This window comes from Muntiacus reevesi, chromosome 22 (assembly GCF_963930625.1).
Source record: "Muntiacus reevesi chromosome 22, mMunRee1.1, whole genome shotgun sequence".
NCBI classification, from domain to species: Eukaryota; Metazoa; Chordata; class Mammalia; order Artiodactyla; family Cervidae; genus Muntiacus; species Muntiacus reevesi.
In genome coordinates this window covers 14,160,797-14,183,100 of record NC_089270.1, presented here as the reverse complement: position 1 = coordinate 14,183,100, position 22,304 = coordinate 14,160,797, and the positions used below count along the sequence as shown (strand labels likewise).

At 42.0% G+C, this 22,304-nt stretch overlaps 1 protein-coding gene across 2 annotated transcripts; it reads left to right on the top strand.

Annotated features, from left to right (window-relative positions):
• The first annotated feature begins 13,832 nt into the window (after positions 1 to 13,832).
• DMP1 (dentin matrix acidic phosphoprotein 1) lies at positions 13,833 to 20,960 on the top strand. Of its 2 annotated transcripts, XM_065914680.1 has the most exons (5): positions 13,833 to 13,890; positions 14,371 to 14,414; positions 17,262 to 17,294; positions 17,745 to 17,792; positions 19,626 to 20,960. In XM_065914680.1, exons 1-5 carry the CDS (start codon positions 13,833 to 13,835, stop codon positions 20,958 to 20,960), a joined length of 1,518 nt encoding a protein of 505 aa, XP_065770752.1. The 2 variants fall into 2 exon arrangements, with proteins under 2 accessions (XP_065770752.1, XP_065770753.1); XM_065914681.1 differs by lacking the exon at positions 17,745 to 17,792.
• The last annotated feature ends 1,344 nt before the right edge of the window (positions 20,961 to 22,304 follow it).

The window sequence follows — 22,304 nt, the reverse complement described above, 5'->3', positions numbered from 1 at the left end:
GCCAGATGCAATTTTCAAACAATCTCACAAACAAGAAAAGTAAAAGAAAATTTAATCCACTTTCAAGCCTGAAAACAAAGCATTGACTTAATTACCATTATGGGGAAGAGATAGGAATGTTTTTTAAAAACTCAAAAAGTTCTGATATAAAAAAGTTATAAGCACTTGGTTACTTAAGATTACAATGATGAAATTACATCATGAGTTCATAGAAAAATTGTTCTTAATGATCATATTCACTCTTCATTTTCTGAAAACAGAGTGTAGATCTTGAAGACTTTTTACTATGAAATGTAATCTACTTTCCTAGAGGCATAAAACAAACATACAACTTTAATAAGCCTTACAAAGGAAATGAGTGTGAGGCCACCATCCAAATTACCAAGCAAAACTGTGATCTCCCTAGAAGCCACTCCCACGACCCCCTCCCCACCTCCATGCCCTTTCTGCTCCAAGGCAGCTCTCAGCCTGATTCTGTAATCACTTCCTTGCTTTTCTTTTACCCCTTAAACATACATAGTAAAATATTAGCCTTTTAGTTCTGCCACTTTTTGAACTTTATATATACATCATATTAATACAATATGGTTTCTTTGGGTTTTATATTCTTTTTTTCATCATGCATACTGCTGTATATTTGGAGAAGGAAATGGCAACCCACTCCAGTATTCTTCCCTGGGAAATCCCCTGGACAGAGGAGACTGGTGGGATACAGTCCACGAGGTTGCAAAGAGTCGGACACAACTGAACAACTGAGAATAGTACACAATGTTATATATATATATATTTTTAAAATTCTCATCGATGTACACTTTCTGTTATATAAAATACATGACAATTTGTTTAGCCATTCTGTTGTTGATGGACATTCTGACTGTTGCTGTGTTTTGGCTATTGTGAAAAATGCTGCTGTGAACATTTTTGTCCATGTCTTGTGGTTTGTACATTTCTCATATGTGTATACTTAGGAATAGAATTACTAATGGGTGTATACTTAGGAATTTCTCATGGGTGTATACTTAGACATAGAATTACTGGGTTACACATTTGCGTGCATTTAGCATCCTGTCCGACCACTGGCTTCTTTGGTCCTGCTTTATTTCTGTGCCAGGCTGAGTTAGATGCCTCTCTTCTATGCTCCCGTGGCATCCTGCATATACCTGGATTAATAATGCTTTTATCACAGAGAAAAAAAGAATTGCCAACTTTCACTCTGAATCTGTATGGCCCCACATGGTAGCCAGTAGCCATGTGTGGCTTAAGCCACTTAAGTTGATTTTATTGAAATTTTTATATTAGTGTTGTGTTAGTTTCTACTGTACAGAGAAGTGAATCAGCCATATGTATTTTGGATTTCCTTTGCATCTAGGTCACCACAGAGCACTGAGTAGAGCTCCCTATGCTATACAGTAGGTTCTCATTAGTTATCTACTTTATACATACTATCAATAGTGTCTATATATCAATCTCGATCACCCAATTCATCCTACCCCTTGTTCTCTGCTTCGTGTCCATATATTCGTTCTCTATGTCTGTGTCTCCTTTTCTGCTTTGTAGTCACTTGAATTTTAATTAATTAAAATGCAGCAAAATTAAACACTCAGTTCCACAATTCCCTGGCCACATTTTAAGACTCAAAGACAAATGTCTCCTGGCCACCCCACTGAACCATCCAATTCTAGAACATTTCCATGATTCCAGAAAGTTCTGCTGGACATGTCATTCTGGAACACTAGCTCCTCCAGGCTCAGGCCATGACTTGTTCATCCTATCTCTCCATGCCCATTATGGTGCCCGACACTGCAGGCACTAGACTGCCACTAAGGAGATTCAGGGGCTTCCCGGGTGGTGCAGTGGTCAAGAATCCACTTGCCAATGCAGGAGATGTGGGTTTGATCTCTGGGTTGGGAAGATCCCCTGGAGAAAGAAATGGCAACCTACTCCAATATTCTTGCCTGGAAAATTCCACGGACAGGGGAGCCTGGTGGGCTACAGTCCATGACGTCAATGAGAGTCAGACACGACTAAGAATGCACACATAAGGAGGTTTATAGTCTAGTGGTGTAAAGAGAAAATACAACAGAATGCTAAATGAGGTTGCAAAGGCTGAGAACTAACACAACAGAGGGCAGAGATAATAGTTCCCTAACATCCTGAAGATGTGAGGGGGTAGATCATCTATGCGAGGTGGACCTGGAGACTATGAAATATTTATCATGGGGGTTGGCCAAGAAGTTCATTTGAATTTTTCCCTAAGGTGACAAGGAAAACCCCAAATGAACTTTTTGACCAACCCCAAACAACACATCCTGTGTTCCCTGCATTGGAACGCAGATTCTCAACCACTGGGCCACCAGGGAAGTCCCATAGTTTAGTCTTCATTTTCAAAAGTTTTCTTTTATGTAAACTTTTTTCATGACTCCTAATACTTCATTTCTAAATTATTCTGATTTCTATTTATGCTGTGTTTTCATCTATTGTGCCAGTTTCTTGACGTCTTTTTGCTATTTTTAAAGTAGAATATTAGGGTTTTGATATATTCTCAGATGCCGTCATTGTCTATTAGATTGTTTGATTTCTGCTCTGATCTAAACTTCATAGCTTTTTCGTGTTTTTATATGAAGTTGGTTTTCCTGATTTTTTTGGAAGGAGGCATAGATCAGGGTAGCTTTCACTCGTGTCTTATTTTCATGTTGTGTTAAAAAATAGAGCAACTTGGATTTCCCTGGTGGTCCAGTGGTTAAGAATCTGTCTGCCAACGCAGGGGACATGGGTTCTATCCCTGAGCTGGGAAGATCCCACATGCCATGGAGCAGCAAAGTCTGCGAGTCGCAACTACTGAAGCCTGTGCACCTAGAGCCCTTGCTCTGCAACAAGAGAACTCACTGCAATGAGAAGCCCTCAGACCACAACTAGAGAGTAGCTTCTGCTCACTGCAACTGGAGAAAGCCTGAGCACGGCAATGAAGACCCAACATACCCAAAATAAATAAAGAAATAAAAATTTAAAAAAGTATACAGCAATTTGCTTTCTAGTTCAGTCGTTCAGTCGTGTCTGACTCTTTGCGACCCCATGAACTACAGCACACCCCGCCTCCCTGTCCATCACCAACTCCCGGAGTTTACCCAAACCCATGTCCAATGCGTTGTTGATGCCATCCAACCATCTCATCCTCTGTTGACCCCTTCTCCTCCTGCCCTCAATCTTACCCAGCATCAGGGTCTTTTCAAATGAGTCAGCTCTTCCCATCAGGTGGCCAGAATATTGGAGTTTCAGCTTCAACAACAGTCCTTCCAATGAACACCCAGGACTGATCTCCTTTAGGATAGACTGGTTGGATCTCCTTGCAGTCCAAGGGACCCTCAAGAGTTTTCTCTAACACCACAGTTCAAAAGCATCAATTCTTTGGTGCTCAGTTTTCTTTATAGTTCAACTCTCACATCCATACATGACCACTGGAAAAACCATAGCCTTGACTGGATGGACCTTTGTTGGCAAAGTCATGTCTCTGCTTTTTAATATGCTGTCTAGGTTGGTCATAACTTTCCTTCCAAGGAGTAAGCGTCTTTTAATGTCATGGCTGCAATCACCATCCACAGTGATTTTGGAGCCCAGAAAAATAAAGACTTGCTGTATCCATTCCCCTCTTGCACACTTATTTGTGCCTTCCCTACTTTACGTATTCTGGGCAATTTTTATTCTACTGCCACTCCTCTACACGGGTCTACCCTGAAAAACAACTCTGGTGCCTGTTTAGAGAATTCTAGACTAGAGGCTAAACTGCTCCAGATCCTTCCGATTTTAATATGTTCCTGCAGCCCCTTCGTGTGCTGCATGTGCGTGCTATGTCGATTCAGTCGTGTCCGACTCTGAGTGACCCCATGGACTCCAGGCTCCTCTGTCCATGGGATTCTCCAGGCAAGAATCCTGGAGTGGGTCGCCATATCCTCCTCCAGGATCTCCCCGACCCAGGGACTGAACCCGCATCTCTTAGTCTCCTGGCTTGGCAGGCAGGTTCCTTACCACTAGCACCACCTGGGAAGCCCTCCACCAGGCCCTACCAGCGATAATTATTGACTCTGTTGGAGTTTCCTGTTCTGAAGCCCATCAGATGCCCTCCTGCTCCCCTCTGCTTAGGCCTGTGCAGATGACGTAGGAGCTGTGGCAGCTGGTGGTTTGTCCTCAGCCACTTTGCTGTTTGTGGCTTCAACCTGTCATGTCGTGCGGTAACCAGCCTCCAAAACAGCCTCAACATTTCCTCTGGTCCTTGTATGTTCATTGTGCTCCTCACATCAGAAGGGAGAGATTATTATTCCTCCTTCAGAGTATGGGATGGGCCGGTGATTGATTTGACCAATAGAACGTGGAGAAGGTGGCACGTGGGGCAACTCTTGGACCCTGGCCACTGGGTGAAAAGGCCAAGCCACAAGGAGAGGCCATGGACAAAGGGGAACTGAAGTGCCCAGAATAGCAGTTCCAGCTCCCAGGCAACAACAATATGAGAGCAACCTTGAATATTCTGCTTTAGTGGAGTCCCCAGATGACTGTAGCCTCCCTGCTACCAGAGTTGTTTTAAGATACAAAGCATTTTCAATTTTTTAAAAATTTATTTCAATTTTTTAAGCATTTATTTATTTTTAATTGCAGGATAATTGCTTTACAATATTGTGTTGGTTTCTGCCATACATCAACATGAATCAGCCATAGGTCCCCTATGAATCATACATATATCCCCTCCCTCTTGAACCTTCCTCCCACCTCCTACCACATCCCACCCCTCTAGGTTGTCGCAGAGCCCCGATTTGAGTCCCCTGAGCCATACAGCAAACTCCACTGGCTATCTATTTCACATATGATGGTGTTTATGTTTCTATGCTACTCTCTCCATTCATCCCATCCTCTCCCCCCACTCCCCACCACCCCAAGTCCATAAGTCTGTTCTCTTGGTCTGCATCTCCACTGCTGCCTGCAAATCGGTTCATCAGTACCATCTTTCTAGATTCCATATATATGCATTAAAATACAGTATGAAGTGGGTTTTTTAATTTTTTAAACTTATTTATTTTTATTTTTGGCGGTGCTGGGTCTTCATCGGTGAGTGTGGGTTTTCTCCCTAGTTACAGCTGGTAGGGGCTACTCTCTAGTTGCCATGCACAGGCTTCTCATTTTGGTGGCCCCTCTTGCAACAATAGAACTAAAAAAATTACTTTTATTGTACATGTCATCTACAGTTTTCAGTTTGGTTATCTGGTTGCTCTGTCTGCTTTTATGCGGGAATTTGGAGATCCCAAGACAACGTCCAGCAACACCCTTTGCCAAAATTTTCCCAGAATCCACTCTGACATAAGATTATAAGGTTCTACTAGGACAGACCTCAGTCAAGACCTATGAAACCACCAGGGAGTATAATTCAGAACCGGAACAGAACATAGGGAATTTATAGCTTCCGCCTATGAACTTTAGTCTTTTAATCAGCCTTGTGTGAAAATAGACTCTCCCGAAGGGAACAACAGAGGATGAGATGGCTGGATGGCATCACTGACTCAATGGGCATGAGTTTGAGTAAATTCCGGGAGTTAGTGATGGACAGCGAGGCCTGGCGTGCTGCGATTCATGGGGTCGCAAAGAGTCGGATACGGCTGAGCAACTGAACTGAACTGAACTGATCCTCATTTTATGCCCCCAACCTCTTGGCAGTTAACAGTAAAAAATCCATGAGTTTGATATGATTTGGGGGCTCTAGTTCCCTGACCAGGGACTGAACCTGGGTTCCCTGCATTGGGAGCACCAAGTCTTAGCCACTGGACCACCAGGCAGTCCTGAAAACTTACATTCTTTAGATATTTGTTCGGTGGTCTTTCTACTGTTCCCTGTGCATGCTCCTTGGGAGATGCCCACCTCACTTTCAGCTGCCTGTACAACCTTCAGCACATTCCCTGAAGAGTCCTGCTAAGTACCATTATATTCACTTCATTATGTATTCGGGGACAGCAGAGAGTTCCTTGGAAATTGGCTTCTCTAGATGCTATACAACTAGTCTTTCTTTTAATCCAATTCTGATTTCAGAGTCACCAGCATTAAAATAAAAATGTGGCAGGCAGTTGGGAGGAGTAATGAAGTACTGAATTTAAGTTATTTTCAATTAAAAATACAAGATCCTTAGGGTGGTACTTTAACATTTCCAGTCACCACAGTATTCTGTAAGGGGATATATTAGTAAGAATTTTGGATCTTTGTGTATATAAGAGAGGGCTTTCCAGGTGGCTCAGTGGTAAAGAATCTCTTTGCCAACGCAGGAGACACAGGAGATGTGAGTTTGATCCCTGGGTCGGGAAGATACCCTGGTGGAGGAAATGCCAACCCACTCTAGTATTCTTGCCTGGGAAATCCATGGACAGAGGAGCCTGGTGGTCTGCAGTTCTTAGAGTCGCAGAGTTAGACATGAGTGAGTGATCAAGCATGCATTCACGTGTATTTGGGGGTAGGGAGATGAATGGAAAAGGGGATGAGTGGTGAAGATTGTTAAAAGATGAAAAGAGTGAGAAAAAAAGAGCCCATCTTCTCAACACCAACAATTTAGGCAAGTCTAGTATTTTAGTAGATTCTTCATGTACAAGCCAAGATGCATAGAGTCACCAGCATTAACAGGAAACATTCTAACCACTTCTTGACTCTCCTTTTCCCATCCTTGGGTCTGCTGGGATCTGCCAGTGGGTGGAAGACATTGTCATTGTTTATAATGCTCATATAAGCCTGCATGGATGTGAATGACATATATTTAGAAAGCAAAATAAAGCTTTAGGAAGATCTTCAATTTAATGGAAACTAGTCTAGTCATTTGGGAACCACAAGAGTTTTTTAGGGCAAATCTGCTTCTGCAAGCTGGAGGAAGTGTGGGTGTACTGAAGTCCCGGTCACACCTTGTGATGTCAGTCACCTCCAGCCCGAAGTTGATTGGCTGTGAAGAGCTGAAGCAGTGTTTAAATTCCTGCACCATCAGAGAAGTGTTCAGAACCTCAACTCAAGAGAGGCTTCATTGTCACAGATTTCCTCTTCGAGAACTTCAGCCTGATTATTGAGCCTTTGGGGGAAAAGTCTTTGTAAATTGAAGAGGGTAAGATATTTTCATTGCTAAATTTTAAAAAATGACTTCTGCTGTGTTGTTTGGAAAATATTAAGTATATGTACACGTTGAGAAGTGTTATGCCATACAGAGAAAAATGGGGAGAACTGTGCCTTGGGTGAAAACGATTCCATTCGTACCTTTGCTTATGCCAGTAAACAGCGGTATTAAAATGACATGTTGTCAATAGAGACAGGTGCTTTTCTCAGTAATACTTTAATTAGATCTCTGCATGGTACTTCTGAAAGGGAAAGTTTATTTATCAAGAGGCAGATGGAAGGTCATTTTGAAGTTTGGCTTTAATTAGCAAAACAAATAAAGCTTTTGCATTTAGGTTTTATGGGTGTAGTTATGTTCATGGCCCACAAGGCATTAAAGAATCTAAACTAGACTGGGAAAGCTTTCAAAATATGGTCTTTTAAATTGAAAGTCATATGATGGTATTCATCCAATCATATTTGTTATGAATTGAGTAGCTGAAAGGAGATGCTAAGACCACAGAAATAAACCAAGGGTGTGTTACTTACACAGCTCTTCTGTTGTTTATCTGGATAATCAGGTAAGAGTGATGTCTTACATACTATCTGAGTTCCATAAATGTTCTTCTGTTCTTTAGGTGGATATTCATGTTAAGATGAAGTCTTACACACTGTCAGAGTTCAGTAAATGTTGAATATAACAGTCTTTTAAAAAAAACTCTTAGTGTAGAGGACAGGAGTATATCCCTGTCCATCTGTACTTATATTTTTTGCATTTATTCCTCTTTTTCACCTGTATCAGAAGTGTCTGTCTTCAATAACAGACAGTGGGAGCTGTGGTCAGGCAATGCTTTTCTGCATGATGTCTTGAAGATTCCATGTAGCAACACATCAAGTACTTGTCTTTTTCAGGAGTGATAGTGTCTGGTGACCTAGACTTTCTGTTTAACTGAGGGCCAAGTAGACTATGCTATTGGATTGGCCAAAAATTTCATTCAGGTTTTCCTGTGGGTTGTTATGAAAAACTGGAATGAACTTTTTGGGCAACACAATATTTGTTCTTGTTGGTTAAAATAAGTAAACAAGCAAGCAATTTTCTAATGGACATTAATCTATTAGAACCCCCCTCCACCATCCTGAATGGTGATGTGGACCAACGTGTCTCAGATGCTAAGAGGCCTTTCACATCTATATTTATTTTGGCAACACCTAGGAGTTATTGTACTGTGGTTGAAAGCATCTAATCAAGGGATGCTTATAACTGACCTCAATACAATTACAGTTGGAATGACTGGAATGTTTAATGATTTACTTGTTTGGTTTTCTGAATTTCTAATAGAATTTATGTCTTGGTCAAAATGCACTTTATTTTCAAAGAGTAGTAACAAAACAAATTCTAGCTAATGGGGGTTCTGGTTAGTTGGGTTCTGGGTAATTCTGCTTTTGTAAAACCAGCTGTACACATTGCTGTATACTCAAGCACCTAGAACAGTGCCTAGCTCATAGGATGTTCTCAATAGGTATTTACTGAGTGCTAATAAGTGGATATATTGTGCATTAGTCTTATTAAGGATGACAACATTAAGACAAACACAAGGAAAGTAAGCATGATATATTGAGCCTATAATTTTTCAAGTTTTGATTTCCTTCCTTCAGCCTATCTCTTTCATTTCAGTTTACATAAAGAAAATATATACACATGAATATTAACTTCGAGGAAACTCTAGAAATTCTGCACTACTTGAGGGTGGCCAGAGAGGAAAGAGAGTGAAATACCCTTCTCCAGATCCTGAACATTTTGGATCTTCTTGACTCTGGGGAAAAAGCATCTAAAGGTTAAAAGCATCTAAAACACACACTTCCAAACAGGTGGAACTCAAATTTAGGTTGTCCGTCAGTTCAGTCGCTCAGTGGTGTCTGACTCCTTGCCACCCCATGGACTGCAGCATGCCAGGCCTCCCTGTCTATCACCAACTCCCAGAGCTTCCTCAAACTCATGTCCCTAGAATTGGTGATACCATTCAACTATCTCATCCTCTGTCATCCTCTTCTCCTCCCGCCTTCAATCTTTCCCAGCATCAGGGTCTTTCCCAATGAGTCAGTTCTTTGCATCAAGTGGCCAAAGAATTGGAGTTTCAGTTTCAGCATCAGTCCTTCCAATGAATATTCAGGACTGATTTCCTTTAGGATGGACTGGTTGGATCTCCTTAAGAGAAGAGAAGAGTCTTAAGAGTCTTCTCCAACACCACAGTTCAAAAGCATCGATTCTTTGGCGCTCAGCTTCCTTAATAGTCCAACTCTCACATCCATACATGACCACTGGAAAAACCATACCTTTGACTAGATGGACCTTTGTTGGTAAAGTAATGTCTCTGCTTTTTAATATGCTGTCTAGTTGGTCATAGTTTTTCTTCCAAGGAGCAAGGGTCTTTTAATTTCATGGCTGCAGTCACCATCTGCAGTGATTTTGGAGTCCCCCAAAATAAAGTCTGTCACTGTTTCCATTGTTTCCCCATCTATTTGCCATGAAGTGATGGAACCAGATGTCATGATCTTAGTTTTCTGAATGTTGAGTATTAAGCCAACTTTTTCACTCTCCTCTTTCACTGTCATCAATAGGCTCTTTAGTCCTTCTTCACTTTCTGCCATAAGGGTGGTGTCATCTGCATATCTGAGGTTACTGATATTTCTCCTGGCAATCTTGAGCTTGCATATTTCCTTTTGTTATGTGTTCTCATTGCTGAATGACAGCACATGCAATGTAGAGGTAACACTTACCGATCACTGAAGAAGAACTTGGGGTTCTGGATTCATCTTTCATGCTTGTAGCTCTTTTGCTCATTTATTACCCAGAATAGGGCTACTGCATATCTGCTTCTACACTTTTGGGGAGGTTGGTAAAAAAGTTTATAAGAGTTTGGAGCTCTCATCTGGAATATACTTCACACAAGTATAATTATTTTTATCAAAAACACTCATTGAAAACCTAGCATAGGGTGTAAGCTCTGACTTTAATGCTTCATGGCAGACTATATTCTATGGGAGGCAGCATCAACTCTCTCAGGACCCCAGGGTGTATTTTATTTTAGTTTACCAGACTTCCACTTGGAAAATTAAGACTTTGAGTCAGGGTGCTAAATGGTATTTCTAGAGGCATGAGCAAGTTGCTGCATCTTTCTTGCAGTTCATAATATTCCATCCCTGCAAAACTGAACACTAGAAGCATGCCCTTCCTTCATAAAACACACAACATTTACTAGTGTTAGAGCACTGCTTCATTGTTTTGTTATTTAGAGAGAAGCAAAAGAAAATATGAGGAGAACTCAATATTTGTTGGCCTTTTATCAAGACTGGAATATTTACCAGTTTTCAGAGTACCATGAAGTTGTTACTATATTCAGATTTCACTTTGAAAATTAAAATGGTGAGCCATTAGACCTGTGAAGCCAACACCATTGGCATAGAGTTATTTTGATAGTATTGTATTCAGCAGAAACTTTCCTTATGAAACGAACCTAAGGGACTTCCCTGGTGGTCCAGTGGTTAAGACTTTGCCTTCCAGTGCATCAGGTGAGGATTCGATCCCTGGTTGGGGAGTTAAGATCCCACATGCGTTGGGGTCAAAAACATCAAACATAAAAAAAAAGCAGGAGCAGTATTGTAACAAATTCAATAAAGACCTTTTTTTTTTTTTTTTTTTTTAAAGAAATGAACCTAAGAACTTAAAAGATGTTTTGATTGTGGAAACTAAAGTATAGGGGAGGAAAAATTTGCCTCTACTTTCTTAGGGTCTCTGACTGGGCCTAAAAATTAAACTGGCAGAAGATAGAAGAGCAGGAGAAGAGCCTACAAGTTTTACTAAAATTTCCACATGTACACGGGTGCCTTCCCAAGAGATTGAGGACCCGAAGTGACTGGAACTGAAGCTTTTACGACATTTAGGCAAAGAAACAACACATTTGTGAAGAACTGACAAGATACAGGGGATCTGAACTAAGACTAGTAGCTTGTGGAGAAGTCCCCAGGAAGATCTGGTTAGTTTAACAAGGTCTGTTTCTGCAGAATCCCTCAGCCTTGCCTCCATCTCTAATAAAGAGACTGTCTTCCCTCCCGCTGGGACAGGGGGCAGCTTTCACATGGAATTTATCTCCTGCTTCCAGGTAGGAAAAGAAGAATCAGAGCACCCTTCTGGCATCTGCTCTTTCTTAACTGCCTTCAGCTCAACAGAATTTTCGTGTCAGAAGCATATTTTAGGATGAGATATTCTGGTTTCCTTCAAAAGTTGAATTAGGCTTGTTTTAGGGGCAGTCGAACATATTCACATTGTTGATATTAGGTGAAGGATTTGAAAAAGGAATCAAAATAATATTAAATCACATGGACTGATATAAAGTATGGTGAATTAGGATGAAGAAAATATTACAAAGCATAGTGATGCTGATGGGAATATGGTCAAGATGAGGGATGAGTGGCTCTGTTGGACCATTTGGGTGTAGAATTGTAGAAATGAGGTAGGCACCTTCTCAGTCTCCTTATCTTAGGATTTCTATTGTTTTCCTGAATAAATTTAAACAAATTAGACTAGATGATTTCTTGAGCCCAACGTTTCAGACATTATTCAGTGTATTCAGTCATTATTGATCAAGGTACAATTATTTCTGGGATCAGAGGTTGAAGTCACTTGGAGCACCTTAAAAACAAACCCATGCTTGTTTCCACCCTCAGCCAACAGATTTATTACCCTGTGGTGTGATTTGTGCACTGGTATTGTTAGTGGTAAAGAATCTGCTTGCCAATGCAGGAGATGTGGGTTTGCTCCCTGGGTTGGGAAGATCTCCTGAAGGAGGAAAAGGTAACCCGCTCTCTTACTTGGAAAATTCCATGGACTGGAGCCTGACTGGGTTGGACATGACTGAGTGACTGACTGATTGCTTTAAATCTCTCCAGGTGATACTTATATACAGCCAAGCCTGGGGATCTTTGTCTTAGATAATTTTTTGTTTTTGTTCTTAGCTGTGTAGCATGTGGGATCTTAGTTCCCTGACTAGGGTTCGAACCTGCACCCCTTGCCTAGGAAGTACAAGGTCTTAACAACTGGGCTGCCAGGGAAGTCCCTGGCATAGATCTTTTGTCACCAGCATAGCATATATTTAACATTTAAAGACACAAATCAGAAGTGAAGTCTGAAATCAGCCTGCAGGACTTTCCGTACAGTGTTTGGACGTCCATCTGTTAGGGCAGCCCCAGGGCTCATGAGTACCAGGCAAATTATTTTCCTTTTGAAGCACTTCAATAACTTTTTGCATTAGCATTGAGGACATTTATTTTTAGGTATAGAACAAATTGTTTTCCAAACCACCAGCTCCTGAGGTGTGAAATGAAGCCACCCTCCAGGAAAATACAGTTTGATTTGGCAGGTTTCTCTCAGTGTGATTCACAAGTGTATCCCAAACCTCTAATCTTTCCTGAATCTTTCAGCACTGTGAATGACGCTGAAAAAATTTAGCATAATCATGTATAATGTATGACTAAAAGGAGCACAGTGGATATGAAATGCTTTCTGGAGCCATAATATGAAGCCTACCATAATGGATTTCTTGCAGATGAAGAAAAAAAGGCAAAACCAATTGCACTTGTTTAGATATTATTATGAGGTTATAAACATGATTGAGGATCCCTGCATGTGTGTGTGTGTGTGTGTGTGTGTGAAGACAAATGCCCACATCTGTCAGTGGTATCAGTAATGTAGTTTTTTGGTGGGATGATATTTGACAGTCTGTTCTGACATACTGGGCTGCATATTCAGTATCAAATTGAAAGATCAGAAATTTCTCTATTGCTCTTTCTTTATTTTCCTTCATTTATCATAGCTTATGTGTTAGTTAAGAACTATTTATAGAGCTTCTCATTGAAAAGTTTTCGATTTATCTCTTGGGAGTGAGGTTTTTAAAAAACCGCTAATAAACCTAACAATTCACGCATGTATACTTCATCCATTGACGTAAACCATTAATTATTTTTTTGTATACTCACAGAGTTTAACAACCTTCACCAAAATCAATTTTAGAACATTTCATTATGTCCAAAATTCACCCGTTAGCTGTCACTCCAACCCCTCATCTTCTCTTTAGTGCTCAGTTGCTCGGTCATGTCCGACTCTTTGCGACTCTTTGGACTGTAGCTGGCCAGGCTCCTCTGTCCATGGGACTTTCAGGCAAGAATACTGAAGTGGGTTGTCATTTTCCTTCTCCAGGGGATCTTCCACAGCCAGAGACTGAACCCACACCTCCTTTGTCTCCTGCATTGCAGGAAGATTCTTTACCTGCTCACCCATCAGGGAAGCCCTGATCTCCCTGTGCTGTGCTGTGCGTAGCTGCCCTAGCCCTGGGCAAACATTTACTTACTTTCTGTCTATAGATTTGCCTTCAGCGGACCTTTCCTATGAATGGAATCATACAGTATATGATCTTTGGTGCATGGCTTCTTTCACTCAATATGATGTTTGCAAGATTCCTCTACTTTGAAGCATGCATCAATACTTCATTCCTTTTTATGGCTGAATGATATTCCAGTGCATGGATATAGTGCATTTTATTTACCTATTCCTCAGTTAAAAATAAACTCAACTAAATGTCCATTGAAAGTGTTAAAAGTTGAAGCTCTTATATTTCTTTGGCGTGGAGAAAATCATCTTCTGTCTTTTATCACAGGTAAGGGTAACACACACGACTATGAAGACCACCATCCTGCTTATGTTCCTGTGGGGACTTTCCTGTGCTCTGCCAGTAAGTATCAGGATGGGGATGCATGAAAAAGAAAGCGTTATATCTAAAACTGCACCCGTCATTTACTAAAAGCTAAAAGAGGTTGTTCCTGTTCCAGTCAGAGGAGAACAGTAAATTCCTAGAAAGCTCCTTTCTTTAAAATATCATCCAAATTATCCCTTATTCTGCTCATGTGGCATTCATATAGCTAGATGCTCATTCTCTTCCTCATAAGCCATGGTTTTCGAAGTGTTATCCCCAGACCAGCTGTGTCAGGATCAACTACGACCTTGTTAGAAATGTAAATTCTCAGGTCCTAACTCAGACCTACAGAACCAGACTCTCTGGGGATGGGACATGGCAATGTGTGTTTTAGCAAGGCCTCCAGGTGATTCTGATGCATGCTAAAATTTGACGACTACTCCTTCTAACTATGTGATATGTTAACACCTGCTGCCTTGGAAATTTATGGGGACTGACCATGTGTACTAAATCTTCTAGGTAGCCAGGTATCAAAATACTGAATCCAAGAGCTCTGAAGAATGGAAGGTGAGTAGAAATAAGATTTTTGGAAATATTTTTATTTTAGGATGTTATTAGTATAACTAAATTCACTTCACTGCAAATGTTGAAACTCCTAATGATTTTAATGAACACGTTAGTAACCTGAGATATAGAGGGTAAGGGCTATGATTTCTAGTTCTTATAAGAAAATGTCATTCATATAATGCTTTGACTTCAACTTAATAGTGTAATTTGGTAAGGAAACATTTTTTCCTCTGGCTTTATTTTCATGATGGGACTGTATGGTAGTGAAAGGGGATGGTTGACAATGAACCAAGTTTGTCCTTGAAAAATTAGGACTAGAGATCTGTTTTATCAGATGTCTGGCAGGAGGTTAGGAGGTCAAGTCCTGGAAGGTGGGAAAAGAAAGAAGAATGAGCGAACACTAGAGTATTTGGAATGACAGCTAATCCAATAATTCTTAATGCTCAGTAACTCAAGAGCCATTGCCAGACAAAGTTATTTGTTTTGCTTGTGTTAACTTTTTGAATCTTCACAGTATCCCCAATGAATTAGGTTTGTATTTTATTCTTATTTTACAAATGAGAACTCTGAGACATAGAAAATAAGCCAATCTGTCTAGGTAATATGGTTAATTAGTGTTCACGCCAGACTTTGAACCCAGGTCACTCTGGCCCCAGAATCTGTATTTTTACTGAGTGTTATACCCTTCTTGGAAAGGAACCAGGTCTAGGAAGTCAGTAGCTTTTCAAGATTGGAGCTACAGTAGTCACTCTGTATCCATAAGGGATTTAGTTCCGGGACCTCTGTGGATACCAAGATCCATGGATGCTCAATGCTTATATAAAATTGCACAGTATTTTCATATAACCTGTGCACATCTTTGTGTATACTTTAAATCATCTTTAGATTACTTATAATACCTAATAAAATGCTATGCAAATAGTTGCTGGAGTGCAGCAAGTATGTTTTGCCTTTGGGAACTTTCTGGAAGTTTCTCTTTCTCTCTTTCTTCCCTTCCTTCCCTCACACCTTTCTTTTTTTCCCTACTATTTTTGATCTGAAGCTGGTTGAACGTGTGGGTGTGAAACTCATGCATATGAAGGGCTGATTGTACACGTGAGGGTTAAAATCTTAACCTAAATCAGAATGTTTTTCACTGCCTATTTCCTGCTAGCTTTTACACATGCTACAGCTAGTTAATTAGTTACCAAGTTGTGTCTGACTCTCTGCGACCCCATGGACTATAGCCTGCCAGGTTTGACACAGCTAGGGCATAATGCTGGGGCTTTCCTGCTGATTCGGACAGTAAAGAATCTGCCGGCAATGCAGGAGACCTGGGTTCAATCCGTGGACTGGGACCATCCCCTGGGGGAGGGCGTGGCAACCCGCTCCAGTATTCTTGAGAAAACTGGAGAATCCCCATGGACAGAGGAGCGTGGCAGGCTACTATAGTCCATACAGTCCAGGCTACAGTCTGGCTATGGTCCGACTCGCAGAGAGTTGGATGTGACTGAGCGACAAAGCACAGGGCACAGTGCTATTAGCACTATTAGTGCTGGCCAGATAATGCCAAAGGCCTGAGACAGCGTCCTGCCCCCGCTTGAGGCTGGAATAGGCGTTGCAAAATGTCTTACATGAGCTTTCACCAGGGGTGTCCTTGGGCTGGTTAGTTTAAAAGCAGCTGCTGTGAATCCTTTCGTTTAGCCAGAGTACCACAAACATGCGGTAGTCCCAGGTCTAGCCTTAGCATGAGAAAAATAGCAATGTCTGGCTCCCTTCTACCCTTTAAGTGACTGGAGTAGAGTCTGCCATGGTGCCTTCGGCAGTGTCAGAGGACAGAGACTTAGAGTGACCATGGCCTTTCTGTCTAGGAGAGATCCTCAGCCCAGGACTGCCGAGAGGCTTGCTGAAGATGTGCTTCCAGCAGCTCCTTTCTGCTCCTTGGCAGACCCTTGGCACCTTGGGTCTGCACACCCATTGCTCAGTCGCTTTGAGTCACATGGCATTAGGGGCTTTTGTCCTGCTCAAGGGGAAGCGGGAGAGGAGGTGGGGAGAGGGCACCAGAGGTGGTGCAGGCGTTCTTAGAGCTCCTATAAGATTAAAGAAAGTAAAATAAATCAGAACTATGACTAATTAAGTTTCAGACTTAGCATTTTGCAATTTTGGTGATCTTACATGATTCAAGACAGGTGACTTTTTTCTATTCAGTTTTGTCCACTACTCAATTTTATAAAGGATATTTATAATCCTTTTGAATGTTCTCAAAATGGATCGTTTCTTCAGGTTATATCAAACTGAATGGTTCTCAAGAGGCTTTCATGAGCATCAGCCAAATTCATCCTCATAGCAACCAGATGCAATAAGCAGAGAGGTTGCTAATATTCTAAATTTAGGATAAAGAAACTGACATCACAGAGGTGAAGTGAATTGTCCAACCATCAAAGTTTACGTAAGACCTAAGTGTTTCCTGGAATACATGAATTTCAGTACTACCCTCAAGACAGTTTTCAGGGCTGAAACACAGCCAAGGAGCGAATTGTCACTTAAAGCTGGGTTTATGAGTTCCAATGCTATTTTTTCTATCTTACATTTTTTCTGGGTTGTGTATTTTTCTTCAAAGAAATTTTATTTTTCTCTAACTATGGGAAATATAAAAATCTTCTAAGTTTTTTATATACAAGACCTTTTTAGGCCATTGGTCATGTCATAGTCATTCACTTTTTAAAGCTATTTCATTATAAAATATCATTAATACTCATGTAAATAAAAATATCTATCAATAAGCTAAAACCCTAAAATTATTATGAATATTTGCAATGATATTATCCATCTGTGAAGGAGTAACTTGTTTTCCTTCCTTTGTTACAGGGTCATTTGGCTCAGACACCAACACCACCTTTGGTAACTATCTCATTTATTTTTTCAAACTTTAAATTTTTTATTTTGTATTGGGTATAGCTGATCAACAATGTTGTGGCAGTTTCAGGTGAACAACAAAGGGTCTCAGCCATACATATATATGTATCCATTCTCCCCCAACCACCACCCCCTTCCATCCAGACTGGCATACAACATTGAGTAGAGTTCCATGTGCTATGCCGTAGGTCCTTATTGGTTATCCATTTTGAATATAGCAGTGTGTACATGATCATCCAAAACTCCCCAACCCTCTAATTTATTTTTTGTTATAAATATCTCGTAAAATCACTTTGACACTGTTCTCATCATCTCAGGACATTTGGAAAGTCGCAAATCCAAACCACAAGAGATTGATGTGTGCCATGTTTTCTTTCCTTTCTTCAGGAATTACTAACATGAAAAATAAACAACAACATTTTTTTTTCTTTTTAGGAGAGCAGTGAGTCATCAGAAGAAAGTAAACTTAGCTCAGAGGAACAGGTAATTAAACAGACCTTTCTTAACTTTCCATGCTACTTAGGAGTTGAAGGAAATGATGTTAGATTAAATTACCTGGTGACTGTTCTAAATATAAGATGTTCTAAACTTTGGTTATGCTGTCTAAAAAGCCCTATAAAATAGGAAGGAAAAAAGAGTGGGAGAATTCAGAGGTAGACATGCTCTTCATTCCATATTTGTCACTGGGGCCAGATGATAGACGCTGTGGCCCTAAATGTTCCTCTAGTTAAAGAGAACACACTCTCACACACATACACAGAGAAAGTCACAAACTCTGTTAGACAATTAACAGCTTGCTCATAAATCTCAGATATTGCTTTTACAATTGGAGCAGTTCATACCAGGCAGAGAAAAACATTCTGGTTCAGGTGTGATACATTCGGGGCCTGAAGACTGCCTCTGTGCCCAGAGTCCTGCTAGACTGCTAAAGGAGAGACTAGCTTTTGCCCTGAGGAAACTTTAAGAGGACAGCTTCAGTAATGACTTCCTTTTTAAAAAAAAATAGTTTCTCATCTGTGGCCCTGGGAGATAGAAAAGCTGACTTAGCTTGAAAGTGAAAGTCGTTCAGTCATGTCCGACTCTTTGCGACCCCAGGGACTATACAGCCCCTGGAATTTTCCAGGCCAGAATACTAGAGCGGGTAGTCTTTCCCTTTTCCAGGGGATCGTCCCAAGCCAGCGATCGAATCCAGGTCAGGAGGAGCCACTGGAGAAGGAGATGGCAACCCAGTCCAATATTCTTGCCTGGGAAATCCCATGTAACCTGGCAGGCTACAGCTCATGCAGTCACAAAGAGTCGGACACAACTTAGTGATTAAACAGCAGCAGTAGAGAGAGACAGTATATTTTTCCAGGGTGTGATGAATGAAGTCTCACTGACCTTCCTTATCTGAGTAGAGCATCCAATTGTTTAATTTTGGGGGATCATCTCTCTGAGCTACACTTAGAACTCAGAGATCATCCCAGTTGCACTCCTTCAGCTGAGCCTTCTATAGGCAACTCTCTGCCTGTACAAGCCAGTATAAATATGGTTTTGGTGAGATCTATACCTTTCTGCAATATTATACTTTCATTTCAGCCAAAGGTTTCATTCACCAGCTGTAATACACTTCCCACACCAGCCCCAGAGTTGATTTGAAAAAAATACCTGAGTCATTTCAAAATCACCCAGTATTTAAAAAAAAAAAAAAAAACTCTATCTTAAACCAAATAATTTGATGAGTATTATATCTTCCCTAGTGGCTCAGACGGTAAAGAATCTACTGCAATGCAGGAGACCTAGGTTCCATTCTTGGGTCTGGAAGATACTCGGGAGAAGGGAATGGCAACCCACTCCAGAATTCTTGCCTGGAGAATCCCATGGACAAAGGAACCTGGTGGGCTACAGTCCATGGGATCTTAAACAGTTAGACATGACTGAGCGACTAACAAGTTCACTTTCACTATTCTAAACCAAATAATTTGAGTATTATAACCCAATTCTTTAATTTACAAAAAATTTCTGTAAGTATCCTTTAAGGGCTCATACTTACAATATGATTTGAGTTTCATAAATGTGATTTCTGGAGAACATTTTGAAAAGATTTGTGCAGCACTGAGTGAATGGTGCCTATGGAAAATGGGACGACTTGACTTTCAACTTACCTTCCTTCCTTTTTAACCCCCATTTGAGACATTATTGAGCTGTACAACTGAACATGGCTCAGATGAGGGACCCAGGAAGAAGAAAACAGAAAGAGCCTAGATGGGCATTAGGTACAACCCTCTAGAGCAGTTCCTGGGGGTACTGACTGTGTCTGTTAACCCCAAACTCCAGGCAAATGAAGACCCCAGTGACAGCACAGAATCCGAGGAGGTCCTGGGCCTTGATGATCAGCGTAGACCAGCTGGCGGCCTGTCTCGGAGGGGAGGAAGCGAAGGCGATAATAAAGATGATGATGAAGACGAGAGTGGAGATGACACCTTTGGTGATGATGACGGTGGCCCAGGACCCGAAGAGAGACGATCAGGAGGGGACTCCAGGCTTGGAAGCGACGAAGACTCGGCTGACACCACAGGATCCAGGGAAGACAGCGCCCCCCAAGGGGATGAGGGGGCCCAGGATACCACCAGCGAGAGCAGGGACCTTGACCGTGAGGATGAGGGGAACAGCAGGCCCGAGGGCGGTGACTCCACTCCAGACAGCGAGAGTGAGGAGCACTGGGTGGGAGGTGGCAGTGATGGGGACAGCAGCCACGGGGATGGCTCTGAGTTCGACGATGAAGGGATGCAGAGCGATGATCCTGGCGCCTACAGGAGCGAGAGGGGCAACTCCCGAATAAGCCGTGCGGGCCTCAAGTCAAGAGAATCGAAAGGGGACGATGAGGAGCGGGCAAGCAGGCAGGATTCCCATGAGAGCCCAGCAGCGGGGTATCCCCGCAGGAAATTCTTCAGGAAGTCTCGCCTTCCTGAGGAAGATGGCAGAGGCGAGCTTGAGGATAGTCGCACGGTGGAAGTCATGAGTGACTCCACCGAAAACCCTGACTCCCAGGAAGCCGGCCTTGGCCAATCCAGGGAACACAGCAAGAGCGAATCTCGACAAGAGAGTGAGGAGAACCGGTCCCCGGAGGACAGTCAGGATGTCCAAGACCCCAGCAGCGAGTCTAGCCAAGAGGTCGACCTGCCTTCTCAAGAGAACAGTAGCGAATCTCAGGAAGAGGCGCTACATGAGTCCAGGGGTGACAACCCCGATAACGCCACCAGTCACTCCAGAGACCCTCAGGCAGACAGCGAGTCCAGTGAGGAGGACGTGTTGGATAAGCCCTCCGATTCAGAGAGCACATCCACAGAGGAGCAGGCTGACAGCGAATCCCATGAGAGCCTCAGGTCCTCGGAGGAGAGCCCGGAGTCCACCGAAGAGCAGAACAGCTCTAGCCAGGAGGGCGCCCAGAGCCGGAGCCGGGAGAGCCCGTCTGAGGAAGACGATGGTAGCGATTCCCAGGACAGCAGCAGATCGAAAGAAGACAGCAACTCGACCGAGAGCGTGTCAAGCAGCGAGGAAGAGGCCCGAGCCAAAAACACCGAGGTAGAAAGCAGAAAATTAACGGTCGACGCTTACCACAACAAACCCATCGGAGATCAGGATGACAATGACTGCCAAGATGGCTACTAGCGTGGGCGTGCCTGAGCGCCTCTCACAGACAGGCGTCTTGGAGGCTGGAGACCAGGGAAAATCCTAACTGTAATTTATTGACGTTGGTATCAGAAGAATAGCCCGAGGCCATTTCTTTCTGAAAGGAAATGCTCGATGTTTGTGTCTAGGATGGCATCAAACCATAGAGGTTTCAATAATGAGAAATGTCACTAGAACACCCTCCATGAGAGACCCGAAGCAAGGAAAGATGCGCATTGTTGCTCCACAGCTGAAATAGTTCCTAACTCATTAGCCTAACGCACAGTTACACAGGTTGTGGTATGTACCAGGCACTGCGCTGGGTGGGGAGGAGGTCAAGAAGCTTAAAGACTTGTCTCCTGCTCCTGAGGAGAAGGTTTTCTTGTTGTTCAGTCTCTAAGTCGTGTCCATCTCTTTGTGACCCAAGGACTGCAGCACGCCAGGCTCCTCTGTCTGCTACTAACTCTTGGAGTTTGCTCAAGATCACGTCTGTTGAGTCAGTGATGCTATCTAACCGTCTCAGCCTCTGTTGCCCCCTTCTCCTTGTGCCTTCCATCTTTCCCAGCATCAGGGTCTTTTCCAATGAGTTGGCTCTCCTCATGAGGTGGTCAAAGTATTGGAGTTTCAGCTTCAGCATCAGTCCTTCCAATGAATATTCAGGGTTAATTTCCTTTAGAATTGACTGGTTTGATCGCTGAGGAGCTTACAGAGGGATAAATAAAGCTGAAAAGGGATAAATATGACAAAAGCAAGAACTATTACAATCCAGTGTGGTGAGCGCTATTAACACAGATGTGAACAAAACACAAGGATTCACAGAAGAGGGTGCACTTTGCCTTGAGAATTAGAGCAGGCTTCACAGCAGGAAAGACACTGGAATCAGAACAGTGCATGGGATTTCTCCATTTAAGGCTAGACAATTCTATTTATCCTTGGTATCAACAATAGAAAATCCTATATGAATAAACATTTAGTTTATGAAAGTGTTTTCAAATTATGGCACAGTAGTGTGTTTTGGAGAAGCAAAAATTTTTTTCAATTAACCCTTTTTGATTGTGTGTGTATGTGTGTGTGTGTGTGTGAAACTCCCATGAGCGTCACCTCCCTGACCACTGGTGATGATATGGAGGACTGGGTAGGAGAGGGTGGAAAAGTGAAATTCCTCTTTAAATAGACAACTATCAGCTTAATTCTTTTCTGAGATCAATCTATGTGCAAAGCTAGAAAAACTGTTCTTGGAGTCCTCTATTTGTGTTGCACATAGCAAAATTGTGTGTACAGAATTCAATTGATATTGCCTAATACGGTTTGAAATGTTACCTCAACATAAAATATTTGTTTTGT

What these genes read in the sequence shown, in the direction of transcription:
- DMP1 (XM_065914680.1), top strand. Translation starts at nt 13,833, where the DNA reads ATGAAGACCACCATCCTGCTTATGTTCCTGTGGGGACTTTCCTGTGCT. An exon ending in TTCCTGTGCTCTGCCAGTAA is followed by an intron (nt 13,891 to 14,370) that starts GTATCAGGATGG and finishes TCTTCTAGGTAG; the next exon opens with CCAGGTATCAAAATACTGAA. An exon ending in AGACACCAACACCACCTTTG is followed by an intron (nt 17,295 to 17,744) that starts GTAACTATCTCA and finishes TTTTCTTTTTAG; the next exon opens with GAGAGCAGTGAGTCATCAGA.